The sequence below is a fragment of the Cotesia typhae genome, unplaced genomic scaffold (genome assembly GCF_013202065.1).
Source record: "Cotesia typhae breed Kobodo isofemale line unplaced genomic scaffold, CoteBio_Ctyphae contig_59, whole genome shotgun sequence".
NCBI lineage: Eukaryota > Metazoa > Arthropoda > Insecta > Hymenoptera > Braconidae > Cotesia > Cotesia typhae.
This window is the reverse complement of record NW_027423761.1, coordinates 88,204-110,804: the sequence shown is the minus strand read 5'-3', so window position 1 is coordinate 110,804 and position 22,601 is coordinate 88,204. Positions and strand designations below refer to the sequence as shown.

Sequence of the window (22,601 nt, the reverse complement as noted above, 5' to 3'; positions counted from 1 at the left end):
TTGGAAATAATTTTTTAATCAATTATTTAAATACATTTATAATATTTATCGTGTAAACATACGTCTATTATTGACATGATTTTTTTTTAATATTTAATTATTAAAACTTGATCAATTCTTAATTATTGCCCCACAATTTATCTATTTATATTTTTATACACATATTTGATCGTGTCTTAGTACCTTAATTACTATTATTATTATTATTATTATTATTATTATTATTTTGTTATTAAATGCTCAGGGGGGTTATCCCCGGAGTCCGATTCTCCGAGGGCCCAGCCTGAGCTCCATCCGTTACTGCTGGACCACTCCGCACAACAAGGCGGTTAGTGATCACAGCAGGCCAAAGTCATTTCCCTTAAGAGACGGAGAGAACCAAGTAAAACAGCCTTCTGCATCCTAACTGCCAAGAACTCAGCTTTTGATGAGCAAGCTGGAACTTTGGCAAGTGAGGATACAAAAGACTGTTTCATCCCTCCTAGGACGCCAACAATCAGGACGACAAGCTTGACACGGTAACCTGGGTAAAGTTTGCCAATTTCAAACAGGAGATCCTGATATATTTGTCTTTTGTGCTCTTCTTTGGCTGAGATGTTGTATTCAGCCGGGGCCGAGAACTCAATGACATAAATGTCACGAGTGGCCTTGTCGAAGAGCACAATATCAGGTTTGTTGTGATCTATCCGCCGGGTTGTTGCAAATGGCATGTTTCAATAAATTTTGCAACTGTCATTCTCAACAACCTGGGGAATATCTCCTGGCAAATAAGGCAGCACTGGTGTCACGTCAATACCGTACCAATGACGAAGATAGTAGTACAGTACTCTCAGGGCAGCATTGTGACGCTGGATATATGCACCTCTCGCCAGCACTGGACATGCCGACAAAAGGTGCATAAGCGTCTCCGGATGTTGTCTACACCTCCTACAGGACGTGTCCGGAAGCTGCACCTGGAGCACCTTGCTACGGTACTCAAGAGTGTTAATGACACCATCTTGGCAGGCAAATATGAACCCTTCAGTCTCGGACATCAGGCCCGCTGACTTTAAGAAGGAAAACGTCAGCTGGATGGACAAGCCATGATCACGCACGTGTTTAAAGAACACGCTGTGCATGGACTTGTCCATCAGTTCGCCAAGGAGTAGTTTTTCCTCGGCGTTCCTGATGACGCTCTTAAATTCCTCCTTTCGGAGTTCCATAAGAGCGTTTATTTCTCCAAGACCAAGGGTTCTTGCCGCATATATTGCTGCCTTATACAAGAATGACCCCTTATGCGCATTTTCATGTTTATGTACAATTTGCATAAGAAAGTCATCCTCGTCTGCAGTGAAATTGACAACTTCGTGAGTTAAACCCAGGACCAAACGGTCGTGAAGCCGCTCCATTATTATTATTATTATTATTATTATTATTATTATTATTATTATTATTATTATTATTAATTATTATTATTATACGAAGGGCAGTCTTATTTATTTCGTGGCAGTTATTACAATTATTAATTTATTTATGAGATGATTAATGTATTTACAAGGGACTCGAAACAACCTTCCATTTCTGTTTATTCAACTAATTTCTTAAATATAATTATTATGAATTCTTAAAATTACTTTGAGACACGTTTATTAATATTGATGGCGATTGATACTCGTCCCGCGATTCCGTGACCGAATTAATTATTTATTTATTTTCTAGTTTAAATAATCTATTAGTTATTTCTATTGTACTAATTAATTTTAATTTGATGATGAGATTACTATTATTATACGTGTATGGTAAATTCTTGCTTTTCCTGTTCTTTTCTTTGCTGATATCTGTAAAAAAAAAAAAAAAAAAAAAAATAATAATAATAATAATAATAATAATAATAATAATAATAATAATTTTGAATTTTGAATTTTTCCTCAAGGATAATAATTATTATGAATTAAAAAAAAAAAAAAAAATAAACCTGGCAAACATTGTTTCGACAGCCTCAATAGGAAGTCTTCCAAGACTTCCTCCGTGTCGTGTAGTAGCGATAGACAAGCTTGGATGCCAGTCACGATCCCGATCACACTCTGCTTCGCTGAGCTCCCGACTGTCGCTAAAGCCACTGGGTGGTAAAAGCGTCATGTCCTCCACAGAACTAAACTCAGAATCAATATCTCTGATAAACTCTCTTGTTATTAATTAAATTAAAATAATATTGATGAAGACTAATGATGGTAATAATTGTAAATGTGCTATTGCATCAAATCCAAACAAACCTTGGCTACCTGCGAGTGGACCTTATCGATTGTTGCCGATTTCTCGTTGGTCGTCGCGTTAACGAGGGAGATCCTTCATTGTTTGATTCTGTACTCGATTCTACTCCCCGAGAAAATACATCTGCAAAGGGAAAAAAAAAAACAATCAAAATTAATAATAATAATAATAACAATATTTTTAATTAAAAAATTAATAACCTCGGCAAGGTTTTACTGGAACGCGGTAACTAGGTCCAGCACATTCCCCGCAAGGGCTACCGGAAGTATCACTCCCAGAGCCACCTGTAGTAACAGCGGCCCGACTCGAGGCCCGAAGTTTGCTCTTGGCTTCGGCAATACTCGGAAAGTACCTTTGCTTGTGCCATCTCGGGGTTTTAGACCTAATTTATGCACAAAGACAACAGATTTATTTTACAAATGACAGAGTTTTAAAATTAAAGATCAAGTACCGTTCAAAGTCCACGACACTGGTCGACCTCTCATAGTCTATTGTGTTTATGTCCTCATTCTCCAAGTGCCCAAAAGTCTTAAACTGCATTGTATAGTCCAGAGTCGCTGTCGTTACTGACCTGTTTTCTCTTCCTGGAACGCTGAATGTCGCATAAGGGCTAATTTCATACATTTCTGTTGATATCATATTATTTAGTAACCAATTTTCAATTTTCATCATTAAAATTAATTTAACAAATTTACCTGAAGCATGATCAATAGGTTTTTGTAAATTATCCTGCTGCTGGTGCTGTTGTTGTTGTTGTTGTTGTTGTTGTTGTTGTTGTTGTTGTTGTTGTTGTTGCTTGACCGGTGAACTGGTATACACTTGGTGGTTTCGTCTATTGTCACGTTCAGCAGTAGATTTTAATTGGACCGTAGACATGCAGCTGGACATGTGGTGAAGATGATGCGACTGATGGTGCTGAGGATTTATACCCAATCCAGTTTGACTGGAAGACTGTCCAGGTGGCAAAATTTCACCAAGGTAACTGCTACCACTCGATCTGCCGTTCTTTTTGATAATAACGTACCCAAAAATCCCAGCGGAGATTATCAAAACAACGGCACAGATCAACGGAACAATAACGTAAAAAACTCTGTGACTTTGAGGAGTTTTGGCCAACTCTTCGTCCATTATCAAGTCATTGGGCGGGCCAATGCTGATTCCACTGAGGGTTGTTGTGGCAAACTCGATCTTGGTCTGAGTAGCGCCCGCATCATTGTGAGCAGTCAGTCGCAAAGTATACCAAGCGGCCGGCTTTAAATCTCGAATTATCAAATTCTCAGTGGCCTTGCTTGCAACTAAAATCCACGGCTCAGAGTTTATCCGTCTGCGATACTCGACAGTGTAATAATGAATTGGACAGCCCCCATTGGGCCACGACAGTAAATTAAGCCGCACAAAAGTTGAATTAACTGATATAATGTCCCGTTCTTTGAGCAATTGAGGCGCACTACCTTTTGTTATTGTGCTTATCAGCGGGCTTGGATCCCCAGTTCCTACGCGATTGTGAGCTGTCAGGTGTGATAGGTACGAGGAGCCACATTTTAATCCGTTTAAGGTAAATTCAGTTTGCTCTGGCGACAACATTATTTCTTCCCACCCTTCTTGGTCTCGTTTGTAACTCAGAACGTATCCTTGAATGGTAGCGCCACCGTTTTCCGGTGAATTCCAATGTAATTTAACGCTGTGAGTTGTCGTGTACTGAAGTTCAAGAATCGGAGCCTTGGGAGGCATTACAATAACCAGGGTATAGGTTATCGAGTCGTCGCCAAAGAGATTCCTCGCGGAACAACTGTAGTTTCCGGCAAGAGACTGATCCAGGCCGTGGATATTTAAATTTCCTTCAGAAGTTATTTCGTACTGCCGTCCTGTGGTGACCTGATTATTCTTGTAATTCCAAATTGGTTTAGGTGTTGGATTTCCTACAACAAGACAGGAAAGACTCACTGAGGATTTAACTGCTCGTCTAAGTAGTTGAGAAAAAGATGCTACTCGTGCTGGTGCTCGGGAGTTTGTTGTCTGGGTAACTATTGTCGTTGGTTCTCCTTCGCCGAGTCCTGTCGTTGCAGATACCCAAAATTCGTACAATTGGCTGAAACAATTTAAAGTAGAGTTATAAAAAATATAAATTATAATGGTGAAGAAAAAAAAATATATATATATATATATATATATATATATATATATATATATATATATATATATATATATATATACCTCTCTGTAAGACCGCGCAGCTCCAACGTGAGAGTGTCTGTTGGAGAAGACGGCGGCTCGTGCATCGTATGTGTATTATGTCGACTAGCTCCTGCTTCTCTACTGTAAATTGTATACTGCGATACTTGGCCATTTGGCTGTAAAGGTGGTAACCACGACACCAGGATGCTTTCTGCTGTCAAAGCTAATGCTTTTATACCCGCTGGAGATCCCGGAACTATAAAATCAATCATTATCAGCAACAATAATAACAATAGCAACAATCAACAAGTTATTATTTTGATTCTAATTACCGTCTTCTTCAGTTGTACAGTAGATTGGCAAACTCAAAACACCATCACCAGCTCCAGTGTAGGCCAATACTCTTATGGAGTAATTTGTGTACTTGTATAAAGTATGTAAGTATGTTTCTTCACTTGTGGTCCGTTTAACTTCTCCAACGGTCGATATTTCTATATTGTCAGTCGGTACCGGTCGGTAATAGACTTTGTAACCCTGGATAATTCCACCATGTTGATGAGTTGGAGGTGAACTCCACGATACTTTAACACTTTGGGATGACAATGGTGAACAGGTAACTTGGTTAGGTGGTGCCTCTGGAACTATTTTTTAATTATATTAGATTATATTATATATACTAATAAAAATAATATATTACCTCCTTCTTGTGTGGTACCGACAATTGTCTGGCTGGCAGGTCCCGCAGCGATACTATTGAAGGCCTTTATAGAGATATCGTACTTGGTGAATTTTCTTAAACCAGTCAGCTGGACTTTGGTCGTAGCCCAGCCATTAACAGTCAAACTTTTGCTTTGATTAACGCCAAAAGTCGCTGATGAGTGCTCTGACCAAGTGACAATATAACCAAGAAGATCACCATTGCAGGATTCCTTGGGCGGAGGCTGCCAATTGACTATCAGCTCTCCAGATCCGGCTGACTGAATTTTAATACTCTGCGGAGGCTCGGTGGGTGCTTCTTCTTGGGTTTTGGCAATAACCGGAGGCTCAGTAGGCTCACTCGCGTCAATATAATTTATTCCAATAATTCTGAATGTGTAGGTCACAGCGGGATGCAAACCTCCCACTAGGGCAATTTCTTGATCCTCTGTAGCAGTATTTTCGTAAGTGGATGGCGATGAAGTTGATTGGAATTTTATTAATCCATTATTATTTTGATTTATCGAAGAACCGCTGTTAATAACAATGTTATTGGAATTACTGCCGGGGGTGAATGTAACATTATGTGTTTTCGAAGGCTCCCAATCATCAACTGGACCATGATTTAGCGCTCTGTACTGAATAATATAGTTTCTGATTGGACTATTTCCATCAAAAGACTTGCGCCAGGATAGCCGAATTGATCTTGAGCCAATTTCAATAACTTCGAGGGCTCTTGGTGGATCTGGCCGTTCTATTAAACAAAAAAAAAAAAAAAAAAAAAAAAAAAAATAGTATTGATAATTAATTTAAAATGATTATTTATGTTGTTGTTAATGTTGTTAATGTTGTTGTTGTTGTTGTTACCTTGAACAGCCAAATATATTAGATGTTCACTTCTTCCGTAGGCGTTATCGGCAGTACATCTATAAATTCCAGAATCCTGCCTATCGCTTATCCCAATTGACAATTGTGACTTTAATCCAGTATCAGTTTTAACTTGACTGATACTCAATCTGTGAATATTAGTATCTATTCGGTCGTTATTGTGAAGCCAGTGTACTTCTATTGGATTATCACCGATAACAATACAGTCTAGTGTAATCGCGTCACCACGCCTGATGGTGACATTCTTACTCTGGCTTTCAAATCTAGCTGGTTCTGTGAATTAATAATCCATAAAAATAAAATAAATCTACAATAATTTCTCAATAATAACAATAATAATAACAATAATAATAATAATAATAATAATAATAATAATAATAATAATAATAGATGGTATTACCATTTACTGAAACGTAAATAACTTTACTGAGCCCAGAGCCAATTCCGTTGTTGGCCCGACAAAGATAGTGACCTTCGTCTAGAGTCTCCGCTGCAGCAGTCCACAAAGATCCATTGGATAGAATCATAATCCTACTATCCAAATTGTCAGCCAACTGCTGATAATCATTTGAATTTCTTCCTTTACTTTTTAACCAGGTAATACGCGGTGGTGGGAAACCTTTAGCTTCGCAGTGAACATTTAATGGATTACCCAACAGACTGGCTACATCCTGAGGCTCATACGTCCATTGTGGTGGAACTTTTACCAATAATTCCGTAGTATGATTCACTTTAGCGGCATTATTTGTTGCAACACACGTATACTTTCCGCTGTGCTTAGATGTAAGTTCTTTAAAGACCAACAGACTAAAAAATTCTGCCCCTCTCTCTTCGATCTAAAATAAAATTATTTTATTTTATTTTATTCGATATTACAATTAAGAAAAATAAAATGTAAAATTACCCGAAGCGAAGAAGGAAGAGGCTCTCCGTCTTTAAGCCAAGAAAAATAAATTGGTAAATCACCAGACGTAACACCACATGTCACTTGTGCTCGACTGCCCTCTTGTAAATTCAGTGGGAATGTAAATGGGGTCATTACCGGAGGACCTATTTTATTATTATTTTTTTTTTTTTTTTAAATTAAATATTTATCATATTTAATAATTTTGATTGATACAAGAGATAATAACTCACTGCTGACAGTTAATTTGATATCTCTGCTGGCTGTTTCTCCGGTACTTGTACTGCGAACAGTACAAGTATAGGTACCAGCATCATCCGGATCAACGGTCGCAATAGTCAAGTATCCCTCAATGTCAACGCGATGTCTCATATCCAAAGGCAATTCAACTCCTCCTCTGGACCACTCAACACTTGTAATAGGATACCCGGAGTAAGGACAGGCTATTGTTGTATCAATCCCAGCTATCGCTCGAACTGGACCGATCGAACGAATATAAGGAGGACCGTATATGTTTAATCTAGCTTTGTGCTCAACACCCGCAAGGGTATTTCGAGCTATACACTCATACAGTCCTCCATCTTCAGCCCCGGCTGATGTAATATTCAAGTGACTTATAACGTCCCCAGACTGATCAACATACTGGCCTATAGCGTATCTATAATAATTATTTTATAATAATATCAATTTACTTCGTTACTCTATCAATTTAAATTCAACCAACTTTTAATTTAAAATAACTTTGAGTATTACCTGTGTCCCTGAGCTATTTCGCTCAAGGGTTCACCGTCCAATAACCAGGTAAACGATGGAGGTGGTGACCCCGTTGCCGAACATCTCAACGACACCGGTGGACCCGGTCTCAAGGCTTGCTCGATAAATGTGTACTGAAGTTCGGGAATAGTGTCTAAAAAATAAAATATAAAAAATTAAAATGGTCATCATCGTTATAAAAAAAAAAAAAAAAAAAAGTCTTACCTCCTAATTTGAGCTCTGAAGTCGCCTGGGCATTTTCTTTGTCACTTCGAACCAAACACTGGTACATTCCCTTATCTCTGCGGCCAACAGAACCGACAATAAGAACCAGAGGCGCCAACAATCGTATTTTGGTGTCCTGAGAACTGAGAACCGGGACTCCGTCGTGAAGCCATTCTACACTTTCAACAGGATACCCTTCTACGGTGCAATTCATAGTTACTGATTCCCCAGAATTAATAACTTGAAGCCGTGGTTGAATTCTCGCGTTCAGCTTCGACGTAACAGATAAATGAGTTTCAGCTCTTTGCTCTCCAAATTTATTACTCGCCCGGCAGATATACCTTCCGGCGTCTTGGGCATCTACCCGACGGATTTGCATCAAATCGCCCCAAAGTTGAATTCTCCCAAACGATTCCACCGGTATCGAGTGTCCTAAAATTTCCTCCGTATTGTGGTAATTGTAATTTTTAGATAATAATAATAATAATAATAATATACTACTCACCGTTTACATCGCGGTACCAGGTGAATTGAGGAGGAGGACTTCCCTGGGCAGAACAGGTCAGATGAACATTGGAGCCTCTCTCTGCAGAAATAGCAATTTGAGAGTGCTGCATCAATCTAGGAGGTATCGATCCATTTGGCTCCGTCACTGTCAGCGTTACGTGTTCGCTTTTTCTTCGCTCTCCAGTTAAGGTATGCAAAGTTAAGCACCAATAGAGTGCCCTTCCGTCATCGGCCCTTGTATTTCTGATGTGCAAATCACCCTGAGATGTTACCACAAATCTTCCACCTGAAGACACAAAAATTCATTATTTCATGCGAAGAAAAAAAAGCAATTTAATATCACCATTGCGGATGGAATAAAAATACGGGAGATAAATAGCTTGAATTCCCTCTCTTGGTATATTACATAACATATATTTTGTATACGTTATAAGAACAAGAGATATGTCTTATTCGAAAAATTTTCACTCTATAAACCATTTTCTTGGAGAATTGAATTTGTTTAATCTTGAGAAACGAGGATCATGCGAATTATTGAAAAGTACATTTTTTTTTTTTTATTTTTTTTTTTAACGCGTGTTCTACATAATTCAACAATGGAGCTCTAGTGTGTTTTGTGTGGTATTATATCGGTAAAACAAACGTATCGCACCTCAACAACCCCGCACAATATTATTCATATCTATATATCTATATCAATGTAGCGGATAGATTGTATGTATGTATGTAGGGGCAAAAGTGGGTTTTCATCAGTAGTAGTTTGGGACTATCACAGAGCTATAGTCTTATATTCTCAACCGAAATGCTATAATAATACTGGTAAGTATATACCACACGACAAGTAACCTGTTACGTTAAACCAAGTAGCATAAATATCTATGGGACATGAATGCTCGAGTATCCTAGATGGGCATACTTGGTCAGGAGATTAAACTCGACCCATCTCATACCATTTGCTAACCAATATCATCATAATCATCATCATCATCATCATCATCATCATCATCATATTCGATAATAAATTAAAAAAGAAGAACAAAAATACAAAGAGACAAAAAAAAATGGAAATTAATATAGAAAAAAAAAAAAAAAAAAAAAAAGAAGATAAAGAACCCCGGGAGGCTGTCGAAGTGAAAATACAAAGGCACAATAGTTGTATGGACGGGGAAGAAAAAAAAAAAGAGAGAGAGAGAGGAAATAGACAAGAGAAAAATGTTTAAAACAAAAGAGATTTGACGGTGATAGTTTCCTGTACGTATGTGTGCGTGCGCGCGCGCGCGTGTGTGTGTGTGTGTGTGTGTGTGTGTGTGTGTGTGTGTGTGTGTGTGTGTGTGTGTGTTATATAAGGCCGAGGTTTTATCATCATATGAAAGGGTTGAAATAATTAAATTGGTCAATATAATCGTTTTTTTTTTTTTTTTTTTTTTCTTTTACCTGTATCGATACTTCCAGGTAACAAAATGGCGTCGTCTCGATACCAAGACGTAACTGTCAAGTGTTCCTTGACATCTTCTCTAGCAGTACAAGACAACACGGCATTGCAGCCTTCAACGACCGGCAATCGGTTTACTCTCACATCATATCCAGGCACTGTGAGAACTAAAAAAGAAATATATGAGTAGTTAAATAGACGTGAAATGTATATATATATATATCAGAGAATATAACAAAGAAAAGTTCTGCATAAAGTCTCTTTCGACGTCCTACGATTGCTAAAGTTACAATATATACTGTGGATGGTTACGTCGACATGATCAGAAGAATAAAAGATAAAAAAAATAAAAAATAAAAAAGAAAAGTTTAGTTTTTTTTTTTTTTTTTTTTTTTTTTCAATAAACTTTTACCGCTGTATCCATTCGGGACGGATTCCAATTTCACTATAAATATAACTTGACTTTAAAGAACGTGATTGATTACGATCGAATGGAATGAGACAAGGATTTTTCGATCGATGATGAATTCTTTTCACTGATAGATCATCAGAAGGGGAAAATATAGACTGAATATATAAAATTGAAAAGGATGTTTCATCGACGCATGCCGTTTGTGGGTGGTTCGAGGGATTACTACTGTGCGGTTGTAGCTTGAGGGATGATGAAGCGACATCGTCGAGTGAAGATGCAAATAGAATCATAGTGAAACGAGACGGATGATGCAAAATGTTTAAATTAACCCAATATATATCTATATATCAGTGATTGATAAATTGGCTTATTATATAAATCTCTTTACATGCTTCAATAACATTTACAATTCTCAATTCAATAATAATAATAATAATAATAATAATAATAATAATAATAATAATAATAATAATTTCGCAAAGCCGGATTTAAAAAAAAAAATATATATATATTTTAATGAGTATACTTTGTGTTATGTTTCTCTGGGATAAAAGCTTTATAAGTTATATTTAAAATAAAATAAAGTTTAGTTGTTGATGAAATCGAGTGGATGTGTTGGGTAAAGATGCATGCATCAGTATATAACTTTTATATAAAAAGTAGTATAGGTAACAAGAGTAGAGCGGCGGGTGGAGAATAGAATGAAAGCTTGAAGCGAGAAGCGAGAAGCAAGAAGCAAGAAACAAGAAACAAGAAACAAGAAGGGGTCGTCATAAAAGATTGAACCTGAACAATGAGTATATGGGCTTAAAAGAAGGAAAAAATAAAAAATATAATATATAAGCCCCCTAGAGAACCGTTTTCTTCGATGTCATTTCAGATAAGTCGAGGTTCTTTTCAATACTGTTAAGTCGCGTCTTTGCCCTTTCTAAAGTTTGCACTTACCCTTTGTTTAACATATACACAAGATCCTTAATCTAGATAATATACATACATAGAGACAAGTATGTATATCGGAATAAAGTATTCACGAATCACAAGTGTACAATCACTTATGCTTTTTGAATCGGATTCAATGACAGAAGTAAGAGCAAGTACCAAATGAACTTTAAACCCTTACGATTATTTACGACTCAAAAGGAATGCCCGAGGAAACGTAAATCTAATCGTCTCTACGAAAAAAGTTCTTTTTCAGTCTATTTTTTTTTAATAAAAAAAAAAAACTATATCAATGCAACTCGTTTAAATAATTAAATATATAATTACTGCGTATAACGAAACATATTTTAATGAAGGTTCTTACGTTTATAAGCAGCACTTGGCGCTTGTGTATACGTCAATCCAAAACAGTTGCTAAAGTTGCTATATGCAAGTACTTGCAAATGCGAATGCGAATTTACAAATTTTTAATTTATTTAAATATATTGATTAAAAGCAACACGGTGGAAAGAAATTGAAGCTATTATGATGGCTGTGTGTTTTCGGATAATCAGCTATTTTAATGGAATATCACGGGCGTCAAGAGTTATCTTGTGTGCAAATGATATACTTAAAAAAGTGATTAATTTATTATTATTATTGATTTTAAGATTAAAATAATAAATAACTTACCAGCTCGGAGAGTAACTTGTCGAGATAGAACAGTGCCGACGGAATTACTCGCTCGACATCGATACCGTGCATTGTGAACTTCTGCTCTAAAGTCCTGGGCGAGGAACGGAGGAAAATACAGAGTCCCATTACCCAGTAGTTGCCTTTAACAAATGATAAATTTTAAATCAAAACAAATATACATTTTAAATGACATGTGGTGGAAAATTCTTTGAGTTATTTCCAAGCTTTGAAGTTGATTTTTTTTTTTTTTTTATAAAAAAAAAATGTGTGCAAATATGTAATTATATTATAAAAAATATATGCATTGAATTTTTGTATCTATGAATTTTAAAGGAACTTGTGGGAGTTTTCCCATTTGATAAAATCGAATTAGTTTTTTTATTTTAAATTTTTGCGGTGACCAATGGAATTGCATACCCCTTAAAGTTTTACAACTGTGAAGCATTTAACCCTCGACCAAACGAGGATCGATAAGAGATATCTTGGTTCCCAACTCGGACACTTTTATTTTATATATATATATATATATATATATATATATATATATATATATGTCCTGTCTAAACGGGAAAAAAGTGACTCTGGCTGGTACTCCTGGTATTGCTACTGCAAGTATTGATTTGCTTGTCTCTTCCTTTTATTTCTCTCTCTCTCTCTCTCTCTCTCTCTCTTTTTATATATAAATATATATGTATTGTCTGTCATACTTGTATTAATATATTTTTCAGAAAAAATCAGTGAATTTTTAAAAAAGGTAATATTATTATTAATTACCTGAGACCTGGAACAGCAGTGACTGCTCTCTGATCGGGACTGGTGATCCAGGTGACGTGAGGCGTTGGACTTCCATGAGCTGAACAACTTAATTGGGAGCCGGTTGTGTTGGAAAATACTAGAGTACTGGGTGGCTCTAGTACAAACACTGGACCTTGTTGACCAAATACTGTTACAAAGGTATCAGCTAAAACAATTTATTTATTTATTTATTTATTATTATTATTATTATTATTATTATTATTAAAATGTCCGAAATATCCAATGTTTTTATTTAATTAATAATAAACTCGATAATATTGTGGACTCAAGTTGGACAAATATCATTAAACAAATGGATCTGGATGTAATAATACTAATGATCTGTTAATTAATAATTAACCGTAGAGTAATATCGGTTTTCAGAGACCCGTTTTGAAAATATTAAATAATTAATTAGTTAAATAATAAAAAATATTTGAGAATTTAGTATAATATATGAGAGTATGAGAGGTCAATCCGTGATTACGTTTATAATGAGTCCTGGATTGCTTTCGCGCATTTCCTCTCTTGAATATATAATACATTCGGATTGTGAATATCTGTGTGTGTGTAAATATTAGTGTGTCGAGTGAGAGCTTCGACTAATAGTCGAATAATTTAATAGCAAATACTGAGCTGTAATGTGAGAGAGATTATATTAGGTATACACGCGAATATTTGCTTTAGCTCGAATGATGAATGTAGATTGTTGAAATTAAAGTAAATAATACAAAAGACATATCTATCGAGAATAGGCCAATGATGGGCTTTGTCTACCACCGCTTCTCTACCTCTGATTTCCATCCGTATTACGAGCACTAGAATTCTATTATATATGATATGACCCCAGACGAAAATATCATCGAGATCCGTTCTACAGTCAAATCGATAACATCCTCGATGGCTGTGACACAGCTAGAGCGGTGCAGCACAGTGATATTAATAATCATAGAAATTATTCACCCACTGAATTATTATTTAACCCGTCTACTCTGATAAAGAATTTTTAGTTAAAATAATAAAAAAAAACTCTCTGATTTTTATCGTAAATCATCAATTTGGATTATCCGAAAATTTAGTAGGGATATAATCATAAATGATAAACTACCGTGCTAAGCAATCGATACTCGAGCAGTCGCGAGGAATATCATCGAGAGTGTTGTCATAAAAATAGTCCACTATAAATCTAATTTATTTATCTTTATTTTAAAAATAACATGTTATTTGCTGGTACTAGGGAACTTTTTCTAAAGTTATTTTATACTCGGGGAAAATGTCGATACAGCTCTTTCTTCTTCAAAACCACTTGATGTGTTTGTGTCTCTATATTTACAGAGACGTAATTTCATCTTTAACTTAAATATTTTGTTTACTTTTTTCATTCCCTTTCAAGATGGACAAATACACTTTAGAGAAGAAAAATCAATTGATGTTTATTATTGTTATAATGGAAATATCCAAAGATATATGGTTGGTTTAAAAAAAAATCAACCTCTTGCTCTTGTACACTTTTAATTTATCTCGTCAAGCAGGTGGAGAATAAGAGTAAATAAGATATAAAGTTATAAAGAAATGTATAAAATGTATTAAAAGTTGGAAAAGCGAATAAAATTTAGTAGAGTTGCGCCCTTGCACCGCGCATCAAACTAAAAGTTTATTTTAAGCTTTTTCCCGGTCTTTCTTATTTTGTCAATTTAATTTCCTCCTCAGCGTCTTCTTTCGTTTTTATTCACCAAGGTAGAGTCGCGCACCCAGTGAATAGGGCTTAATTTTTCTGGGTTGAACACGTGCGAGACCCGTAATTGCGCCAAGACCAAGGTATAGACAAGAATAACAAAAAAAAAAAAGTATTTGTGAATGTGTTGGGGTAAAAAAAGGTCCCTGCAAAACTGTATCAACGTAGTAGAAGGGTGAAATAAAAGTATACTGACGACGGTAGTCGAGGATTCGGGAGTTCCGGTAGACTAGAAAGAGGATAAATGAACCGAATCTCTATAGAGCTCTGTTAGAGTTCTGTTGAGGAGTGAGTAGGACCAAAACTCTCGTTTTAACATCATCTACCTCCGACTACTCTAACTGAGGTGATTTCACATTCGCGTCACGAACGCCCGATCGTTGCCCATTATCATCGTGTCAGTCACTCCATTACTCACGTTAATTTACTCTCAAATCGCTTCGATCGTTCACTAATAAAAAAAAAAAAAAAAAAATAAATTAAATCCCTCAAAATAATAATAAGAATAAACCTCTTTTGTTTTTATATCAATAATAACCAGACGTTAAATATTTAGAATAATTTATTAAGTCAAATTGACCTTTCGAATGTGTTATTTTATTAATAATAATTTTCAATTGAAACTTTATCAACCTCCGTGTAGACAATAAATACACCTGGCAACATATCCGAGCACAATATATTTATTATATTCAGTAAGTATTTTATCTGAGTTGTAAACGCGTAACAGTGTAGGTATATTTGTTCTTCATTATTCTCTTTTCTACCCCCTTGTTTGATATATATATATATATATATATATATATATATATATATATATATATTTATTTATTTATTTATTTATTTATTTATTATTATTATTATTATTATTATTATTATTATTATTATTATTATTATTATTATTATATGTAGATTCTGCACAAAGGAAACAACGACACCTTAAGTTTTATGCATACAACTGTTGATGTATGATATGCTCTGAGAGACGAGTGGAATGTAAATATAACAAAATTCCGGTATGTGATATGATGTGGTCTTGGATCTTCCCCTTTCCTCCTCCTCCACATAAATATAAAAATCTTAAAATGAAAAACAAGAGGCACTTGTGCATCATCACAAACGTATACCTAGTATAGCGTTGATCCAGCCAGCAGCCAGGAGTGAAGAGGAAAGAGGAAAGAATACCCAGTTGAAAAAAAATAAAAGAGGGACACTTTTTAATTTAATTAGTGAGCTCAAAGAGTAGGATTCACCAGGATATATACCTTGGAGCTTGATGCTTCCAGCTCTCGTTTCATTATTATATATATATATTAGGGTGGGTCAAAAAAATCGAATAATTTATGTTTGACTTTATACTCTGAAAAATAGGTTCGTAGACACCTAAAAAAAATTCTCTCCAAGTATAAGCTCTTAATTATAACGGGAAGGTCCTCCGCTTTGCGGGTTTCTATTTTTTTCGAATAATCAGATAAAAAAATTTATATCTCGCTTCCAACTGCTTGGAAAAATATTCCGTGGCATAGATTTTGTGAGAAATTGAATGCTTTACAAAAAGGTCTCTTATGACTTTTTCAAAAACTCAACCGATTAAAAGATATTCATAGTTGAAGTTTGGCTATTTTAAGGAAAATATTCGTTTTTATTATGAATTTTATAAGTCGATAAAAAAATTATTTCGGATTGCGGAACTCATGATTTTGTAGGAAATTTACTGCTCTACAAAAATGGTCTCTTATGATTTTTTGATTAAGTGAAGCCGTTACGAGATATTCATCGTCAAACATTAACGAATATCAATATTTCCAGTTTTTGATCAATAATTCGATAAATTTTAATTTAAACTATGAGTTTCAGGAAAATTTACATAAATTTGAGTTTCGATCGATAAAGAAATGTTATAATAAGTTAGATAAAGAATTATTGGAATTATCATTGATTTTCCTTGGAGAAATGCCTCAAGAAAAGATTTCTTTCAAACGTCCTGGTGCTGTTCATCATGCTAGATGGATGGCTAAGGCCATTTATAGTTTGAAAATGTATCTATTCAGAGATGAATTCAAACTCTCTCAGAAAGAATTGCATGGTCTTCGTCATTTCTGTATTTTTATAGTCACATTGTATTTAAAAGCTTGGTTTTCATCAACTTCTGCAACAACTGCTGCTTATCATGACTTGCAGTTTATGAAAAATTTATTGGAGTACAAACATATCAATCCTTTGATTTCTTCAGCTACGTGTGAAAAAATGATTTCGCACTTATGGTATTTGAGTGATGAACTTGCCATTTTATCACTGTTTGACGATGGCGTTCCATTAGAAGTAAAAAAGTATTGTTGAAGCTGTTAATACTCGTGAAGGTACAGATTCTAAAGCTAAAAGATTTGTAATTGCTAAAAAGATTTGAATTCATTGGCGCAGAGAACTCTGAGTGACTTTGTGTCTAAAAAGTCATTAAATCTTTTCAAAATCTTCGATCTACCGTATGACTTTCTTGATGTCGATGTTGAATTATGGCCTACTAATGAGAGTTATCTCGAAAATAAAGAATACTTTCAACAACTAAAAGTTGTCAATGATTCAGCAGAGCGAGCTGTTGCATTAGTCAGTGAATATAATCAATGCTTGACAAAAATGAAGAACAATTCCAGTACTTATTGCAAGTTGTCAAAGAACATCAAAAACATTCCCAAATTGTAATAAAAGAAATTATTTATAGTAATAGCGTACTGTTATGTTAAAAATATAGACAATTATATTGCAATTGATAATTCAATAAAAAATTTATCTATAAAAAAGTTAAATACTGGTTGTTTCTCACTTGATTCAATACTTTTCATATTAAATTTGACAAAGAAATATGTCATTCACTTCAAATTAAACTAATCATTGGCTATATGTCGAAAAAAATGCTCTAATTTCTTGTTTTAATGCAATCAAACAAGCTCAAGACTGAAAACAATATTAAAAAAATTGTTTATAACATTTCTTTATCGATCGAAACTCAAATTTATGTAAATTTTCCTGAAACTCATAGTTTAAATTAAAATTTATCGAATTATTGATCAAAAACTGGAAATATTGATATTCGTTAATGTTTGACGATGAATATCTCGTAACGGCTTCACTTAATCAAAAATCATAAGAGACCATTTTTGTAGAGCAGTAAATTTCCTACAAAATCATGAGTTCCGCAATCCGAAATAATTTTTTTATCGACTTATAAAATTCATAATAAAAACGAATATTTTCCTTAAAATAGCCAAACTTCAACTATGAATATCTTTTAATCGGTTGAGTTTTTGAAAAAGTCATAAGAGACCTTTTTTGTAAAGCATTCAATTTCTCACAAAATCTATGCCACGGAATATTTTTCCAAGCAGTTGGAAGCGAGATATAAATTTTTTTATCTGATTATTCGAAAAAATAGAAACCCGCAAAGCGGAGGACCTTCCCGTTATAATTAAGAGCTTATACTTGGAGAGAATTTTTTTAGGTGTCTACGAACCTATTTTTCAGAGTATAAAATCAAAAATAAATTATTCGATTTTTTTGACCCACCTAATATATATATATATATATATATATATATATATATATATATATATATATATATATATATATATATATATATATATATATATATATCTATTGTTGTCTGTTGTATCGATCCTCTGCTGGTAGAAAAAGTTAACCTTTTTCGATATGTAAAGTTAAAGAAATGATAATAAGTTTCATTACTGAGATACTGAGATACTGAAATACCAAGATGAAAAACAAAAAGATAAAATGAAAAACTTATTAGAAGGTTTCCAGCAGAGGCAACAAAGATCCCAACTGGTTGGCAAATATTTGACCGGTCTTTAGAGATCTGTACGCGGTAGAAACGTTATGAGCTTTTCTCTTATTTCTCCTTTTCCTTTTACTTTTTTTTTTTTTTCTCTCTTTTATATTCGACGACTTGCTCTTTCACTTTATTTCTTTATTTCTTCTTTACTTCTTTACGACTTTATACCACTCGACTATTTTTAATTCTCTCCTTTTCTATCATCTCAAACATCAACCATCATCAACCGTTTTCTCCGAGCTTTCTGTGCTGCTTTCTCTATACCTCTTTTTATACTTTTTATCTCTTCCAGACACAATAATACACCTTATTTACACAGAAAGAGAGGGATAGAGGTTTATTTAACAAACATTACTTTATTTTTTAAGTTTAAAGTTTAATAATATGAGGATATATTTATATTGGTTCTCAGCTATATTAATGATGATAGATAAGTTCAACAAGAGATCCTCTGGACGACTAAAACCTGACTACGTAGTCGAATGTGGGGTGCTTGCTTCTCTGGACTCTCCTCGAGTGTCTTGTCAATATCTATATAGTGTCTATAGTGTCTATAGTGTCTATAGTGTCATCGATGTCTCTCAACCGTACATACATACACTTTGATGATGATATATATTGAGTAAGTACTTGGATTGTACGACAGACACACTATACATGCCTTGTCTATCTTGTCCATATTTGATGTAGAGATATCAAGATATATATATATATATATATATATATATATATATATATATATATATATATATATATATATAACTACTTGAATTTATACTATTTAAATTCAATATTTTTATATATATATACGAATAAAAATATTACAGAAGATAAAAGATATGAATAGCCTTTGGTGAATGTACTGGGAAATATCGAGAGGTAGATTTATCGGCACACCATTCGTCGGTCTTTCTCCCCTGATCATCATCATCATCATCATCATCATACACATTAATGGTATATACTGAACCATCAACATCACTATTACTCCTTTCAACTGTACTCGATGCTGTATACTGGAATTACACACATATTATATATATTATGCTACTATACTGAGAATCCCTCCTCTACTGCTACTAGTACTGGATGAAGAGACCATAACATAGAAGGATACATCTACTCAAAAGCCGGTCTACCTGTCGTGTATCCTCCCTCTATGATCATCATCATCATTGACAGTCAATGTTATTTTTTATTAGAGTTATTATATAAGCTTATATTGTGATGCTTATTCATTTTCAATAGGTGTGAGTAGATAAAAAAAAAAAAAAAAAAAAAAAATATTTCATCTTTTGTAACAAATTGCGACGAATATAATATAACTGAATTGTAAAGCTCTCTTCAGAATTGATAAATCGACTTCAATTGAAATTCTAAGAAATATTTCTTTTTATTATATAAATATTTTGTTGTATATTTATATATATATATATATATATATATATATATATATATATATATATATATATATATATATATATATATATATATATGTGTGTATAGGGTTTTATCTGAATTTATATACCAAGGTGGAACGGGAATGGCGTGATAGTGGCGGCACACAGGAAATGAAACTCGAAAAAAGTGTAAAAAGTATATTACTGCTTTGGTGAAAAATAAAACAAGACCACTGTGTATACGCTCAAGGTTTTATAAAACTTTTTTAGATCAGATTATTAAAGAAATAAATAAAAAATAGGGTATTTAAATTATTGAGAACTAGATTCTTATTCTACGCTATTTCAAAACGGGTGTCGATAACTTTTATAACAAATAGTCAGATATATTTCAAATATTTATTTTAATTTTATATAATTTTCAAGTCTTTTAAAATCTTAAAAAATCTGACAAATAGTTTAAACTGTCATCATTAATCTTATTTTAAAATCTAAAATACTTTAAATGGTGAATAAAATTTTTCTCTTACATTTTTAATATCATACAGTGCATTATAATAATAATAAAAAATAAGTGATTTAAGATGAGTTCCGTGTTAAGTAAAGCACTCTTTTAAATAAGATAAAGAGCCAGATAATTGAAATGGGGGTGGTGAGAAAATAATATTAAAATAACAAGATTCATAGATGGTGAATATCTCAAGTCAGAAGGGATATTATATATATATATATATATATATAAATAATGGTACAGCGTATATATCGAGAATAATAGGGTGCGAACAGAAAAAAAGCATATATTATATTTAAGAAAGGATATTAATATTTTTTTATAACATTACATAATATGTAGATATTTATATTTTTTGTCTGTTTTAGATAGTGGAGGAATGCGGAGAATTGCGGAGAAACGGGGAGGAATGGAGGATCTACGTCACGGAAGCACACATGAAAATGACCGTGGGATTGCTTGGTTTGTATATATTTATTATATATTTATTACATAGGTGAATACATATAAACATGAGTATGTGGAGGTGATAAAAGGGAATATGGCGGTATAGACCAGAACGATATGTAGTTGTACATACTACCACCCCCTTTAATAGTATGGTATAGTATAGTATAGTATAGTACAGTATAGAAGAGGAACCCGTGTGACACGATCCTCAACATGGTATTGGTATGGTGGTAGCTGTGCTTTGACATACGAGCAAGACTCATACATGCCGGCTCGTGACTGCCAATAATCGAATGTTATTACGTTACACATATATACATATATATAGTATAAATGGGTGTTGAAAATGCGCCGTAGAGAGACAACGATTGTTTGTCGACTATACACCTACATACTCAAAATTCACACACGTTATTCGAATTGCATTGCAGATCGTTGTGGAACGAAAACAGGAACAGAAATGAGAAACAAAAGGTTCGATCTGCAGGAGCTTGTGGCTTCCGTTACTTTTCACACCAACGACAAAAACTACTCTGTTGTCTAATTCGTCTCCAATATCTCTCTAACTCTCTGTTATAATATTTTTATTGTCTTTTCTTTCCTCTATACTACATTCATAATACTCGTTCGTCTGTACATTATCGCGTTTCACTACTGCAATTGCCATTCCAGACATACTGACAGTACAATTATTAAAATTAAAATTTTACAAATTATTTAATTTATCTAATCAATACAAATATTTAAAATTTTCATCTGGAATTTAATTAACAAATTTACTAATTGTCTGTATATAAAAGAGCCATTATGAATATATATATATATATATATATATATATATATATATATATATATATATATATATATATATATATATATAAAAAAATAAAAATAAATTTTCAGTAGAGTGATTTCACGAGTAAAATTAAAAGTCTCATGAATTAGCTAATTAATATAGGGGTTTATTTTAAAAACAGCTCGTTGCTGATGATGATCACAACAACTACAATTAAGTAAATGGTATTATTAATATTATTATTATTATTATTATTATTATTATTATTATTAATAATAATTGATAAAAGATTGTAAAAAAAATGAAATATGATAGACAAGGGAATATGATATGGCAGAACAGAGCGCAGAAGGTGCCAGAAACTCTTCCAGAATTTTAGTATCACTGGTAGATACTCTCTCTGTATATTATCGGAGAGAAATCGATACACAGAGGGATGTCCAAAGTACCGTATAGTATATAGTATAAAGTATAGAGAGTATATAGGAGGAGAATTTGGAATTATTTTTTCCTCTTTCTGGGTCTATATAACACAGAAAAAAAAAAAAAAAAAAAAAAAAAAAAGCATTACGTCCCTCTTACTCTTTGGTAATATCACTATATCCAGATCTTTTCTCAGTGCTTCTCTATTTTTTTTTATTATATAACCACTCGTTGGAATTTAACAATCAAGTTAATTTATAAATATATAAGGGTACTCACTGATAAGTAGTAAAAGTAGTAAAGTAGAGTCCATTGCCATCAGAGTCGACACTCGGCACTCGTCCTCATAAGGCTCATACAGCTTTTCAATTCAGTGCATCCTCGAAACTTTACTGAAACAGCCAATAGATTTTCCCGCTCGCCCGCGGGCAGAGACAGGTCACGTTATAAACGTTCAAACTCTCACAACTAAAGGGTTACTGGCTAAATAGTGTCAAGGGATCAAAGGATTATTTAACCTCATTTTATTATAAATTAATAACAGCCATCCAAGCACACACTTATTTCAAGGACAATAATAATTATTTAAATAATAACAAAAAAAAAAATTCATCAACTTTTGTTTTTAAAATAAATATTTCAAGCATATATGCTTGAGCTTGAGTAAACTTGAGATCTATGTAGATACGTATAAATGTTAAGCTTGTTTGCACTAGTCTCATTATCGTTGCATTTTAAATTATATATATATATATATATATATATATATTGTGCGCGGACTTGTTGAA

The 22,601-nt window shown here is 33.5% G+C and overlaps 1 protein-coding gene across 2 annotated transcripts; it reads right to left on the bottom strand.

Moving 5' to 3' along the window:
* Positions 1-1,242: 1,242 nt before the first annotated feature.
* Dscam3 (Down syndrome cell adhesion molecule 3) lies at positions 1,243-22,228 on the bottom strand. Of its 2 annotated transcripts, XM_074250388.1 has the most exons (20): positions 22,093-22,228; positions 12,631-12,817; positions 11,854-11,996; positions 9,833-9,997; positions 8,397-8,684; positions 7,892-8,323; positions 7,667-7,820; positions 7,147-7,571; positions 6,914-7,059; positions 6,410-6,845; positions 5,989-6,282; positions 5,123-5,875; positions 4,758-5,066; positions 4,465-4,681; positions 2,946-4,339; positions 2,702-2,876; positions 2,451-2,632; positions 2,262-2,373; positions 1,955-2,131; positions 1,243-1,817 (listed from the first exon to the last, which is right to left on the bottom strand). In XM_074250388.1, exons 1-20 carry the CDS (start codon positions 22,130-22,132, stop codon positions 1,766-1,768), a joined length of 6,081 nt encoding a protein of 2,026 aa, XP_074106489.1. In that variant the 5' UTR covers positions 22,133-22,228; the 3' UTR covers positions 1,243-1,765. The 2 variants fall into 2 exon arrangements, with proteins under 2 accessions (XP_074106489.1, XP_074106490.1); XM_074250389.1 differs by lacking the exon at positions 1,243-1,817 and having other exon boundaries at positions 1,992-2,131; positions 2,253-2,373.
* Positions 22,229-22,601: the final 373 nt, after the last annotated feature.